The 2,658-nt window shown below is 36.2% G+C and overlaps 1 protein-coding gene across 1 annotated transcript; it reads left to right on the top strand.

Moving 5' to 3' along the window:
• The first annotated feature begins 271 nt into the window (after nucleotides 1-271).
• On the top strand, nucleotides 272-2,241 carry LOC122049559 (AP2-like ethylene-responsive transcription factor At1g16060). The gene is made up of 8 exons (XM_042610929.1): nucleotides 272-442; nucleotides 554-636; nucleotides 766-774; nucleotides 854-942; nucleotides 1,042-1,115; nucleotides 1,176-1,226; nucleotides 1,294-1,370; nucleotides 1,500-2,241. The coding sequence occupies exons 1-8, from the start codon at nucleotides 318-320 to the stop codon at nucleotides 2,009-2,011; spliced, it is 1,020 nt and encodes a 339-aa protein (XP_042466863.1). The 5' UTR covers nucleotides 272-317; the 3' UTR covers nucleotides 2,012-2,241.
• The last annotated feature ends 417 nt before the right edge of the window (nucleotides 2,242-2,658 follow it).

Genomic DNA, 2,658 nt, shown 5'->3' with positions numbered 1-2,658 from the left:
TGCGCCCCCCAAAAAATTAATATTAAACAATTAAATATTAACATCTGAAATTCTAACAATAGTGTTTAAGATACCAAATTATCTTTATTTTTCATCGAATAAAGTAAAAAAAACAAATCCCTGCAATAAATTAATACTTCAAAAACATCAAGATTAGTGCAAGAGTGACCACAATATTGCTCCAAGTAAAGACAATGGACGGCCAATATCAAAGAGAGAGCCGGCTTCCAATTAAATTGGGCTCATCCTTCTTCATTAATAAAAACCCCCCTTTCGTTCCTTCTCCCTCAATTACCATCTTTGGAAGAGCAATAGCAATGGCCAAGAGGCAAAGAAACATCGACAACGGTGCGACCGGAGCCGCAAAGCTAAAGAGAACAAGAAAAAGCGTACCGAGAGAGTCTCCTTCTCAACGCAGCTCCGTCTATCGCGGTGTCACCAGGTTAACCAGTTAATTACCCCTAATTAATCATTTTAATACTTTGCTTAATCACTATTAATTGCTGTTTTTGGGGTCCAATTAGTGTTCATTAATCATAATTAACTTGAGCAGGCATCGGTGGACCGGGAGATACGAGGCACATTTGTGGGACAAAAACTGCTGGAATGAGTCACAAAATAAGAAAGGAAAGCAAGGTAAGCAATTAATTAATTGATTAATTAACTAATCACAAAGTTAATTTTTTTTTTTCTTAATGGAGTTAACATTATTTTACATTATGTTTTCTGTGTTGCTTCCTTGGTGGATTTTGGATCTCGATGCAGTTTATCTTGGTGAGAAAAACATTTTAATGTATAATAAATAATAATAATAATAATTTGAGAATTAATTTCTGGATTAATATTAATGCAGGGGCTTATGACGATGAAGAGGCAGCAGCTCATGCGTATGATTTAGCAGCATTGAAGTATTGGGGCCAAGACACCATCCTCAATTTCCCTGTATTATTTTTTTTTTATTTTCTACTATTTCCATTTTTATCATTTTAAATATATTTTTTAATAATTAATTATGTATTATTTAATTTAAATTAATCGAAGATATCAGCATACGAGGAAGAGCTCAAGGAAATGGAGAGCCAGACCAGAGAAGAATATATTGGATCATTGAGAAGGTATTAATTAATATACATTAATTATTTTTTAAAATTAATTAAGTGGTGAAAGTTATACAGGAAGAGCAGTGGCTTCTCGAGAGGAGTCTCTAAGTACAGAGGAGTAGCAAGGTATTTAATTTGTTTATATCATTATTATTAAAAAAAACTAATCAAATGAAAATTTTATGTTAATTAGGCATCATCACAATGGGCGATGGGAAGCTCGAATTGGTCGAGTTTTCGGCAACAAGTATCTCTACCTCGGAACATACGGTAAAAAAAATTAATATTGGTGATTTATTTATTTATTTATTTTAAAATAAAAATTTATATTAAGGAAATATTTCATTTTATTTATTATTTATTATTTATTAAAAAGTGAATCTCTGGATTTGCGTGCAGCGACGCAGGAAGAGGCGGCGACCGCTTACGACATTGCAGCGATCGAGTACCGAGGCCTCAACGCCATCACCAACTTCGGACTCAGCCGGTACATCAAGTGGCTCCGGCCGAACGCCGAGGGAGCCATCGGCTCTTACCCACCGACCGGCATCCCGATGCCCCACGTCGACGTCAGCGACGTCCCTGAGCCAATGAGAGCCAGAGGAGGAGGCGCCGGGACATCTGCGCTTGGACTTCTATTACAGTCGTCAAAATTCAAGGAGATGCTGCAAAAGACTTCACCGGAAACCACAGCCGCTGCCGCCGCTGCCACCTCCTCCTCCTCATCATCAGCACCGGCGACACCAAACTCTTGTGGAGACAATAAATCATTACTCCAGTGCAATTTTCCAGATTATATTCAGACCTACTTCGAGTGCCAAAATGGCAGGAGCTTCATTGAGGAAGAAGACGACTCCATCTTTGGGGAGTTCGGTGACTTTATGTCTTCTCCACTAATCGAAGGCGTGTAGTTCTAGCTGTTTGTTTGCGAGCTGAAATAGTCAATAATTTATTTTCCTTAATTTTGGAAATAGGATTAGTGATAAGTTGAGTCAACAGAGAATTAAAGGAGAGAAGGGAATTGTTGATGAAGATATAACTGTTGAGCTAAACATTGATTCATTTTGTTCTATTGTAGCAATAGAACAAAGTTCTAGCTAATTTTCATAGAGATTCAATTCAAGCATTAATATGATAAAAAGTGTATTGTTTCAGAGCATTTTGTTGAGTATTTCTTCTTGTTTCTTTTATTTTTGGAATACATATTAGCAACTTCCATACTAATAAATGGCTCTGGTGAGTGGTAAAAGGATTTCAGTGAGGGTATTTCTAAAGTTTACCTTTGAATTTGAATAGGTATAAAAAAACAAATGAAATCGCCGTATTAATGACCTCTTATAATAAAAATATGGAACCGCCGTAGCGACCCTTTAGAATTAGTTCTTATGGATATAGAGAAAGATAAATATAAGTATATATAGTATGGCCAGAATGTTAATCCCAAATAATGATATTTCGATAATTGAACCCTAAATCTTTCGACTATGAAATCATACATCCTTAGCTGTGCTACGTCCTGGGGACTAATGACCTCCTATAATTGAGCAAAAGACGAAAT

This window comes from Zingiber officinale, chromosome 2B, assembly GCF_018446385.1.
Source record: "Zingiber officinale cultivar Zhangliang chromosome 2B, Zo_v1.1, whole genome shotgun sequence".
Classification (NCBI taxonomy): Eukaryota; Viridiplantae; Streptophyta; class Magnoliopsida; order Zingiberales; family Zingiberaceae; genus Zingiber; species Zingiber officinale.
Note: the sequence above shows the minus strand (reverse complement) of the source record. Positions and strands in the feature narration are given on the sequence as shown.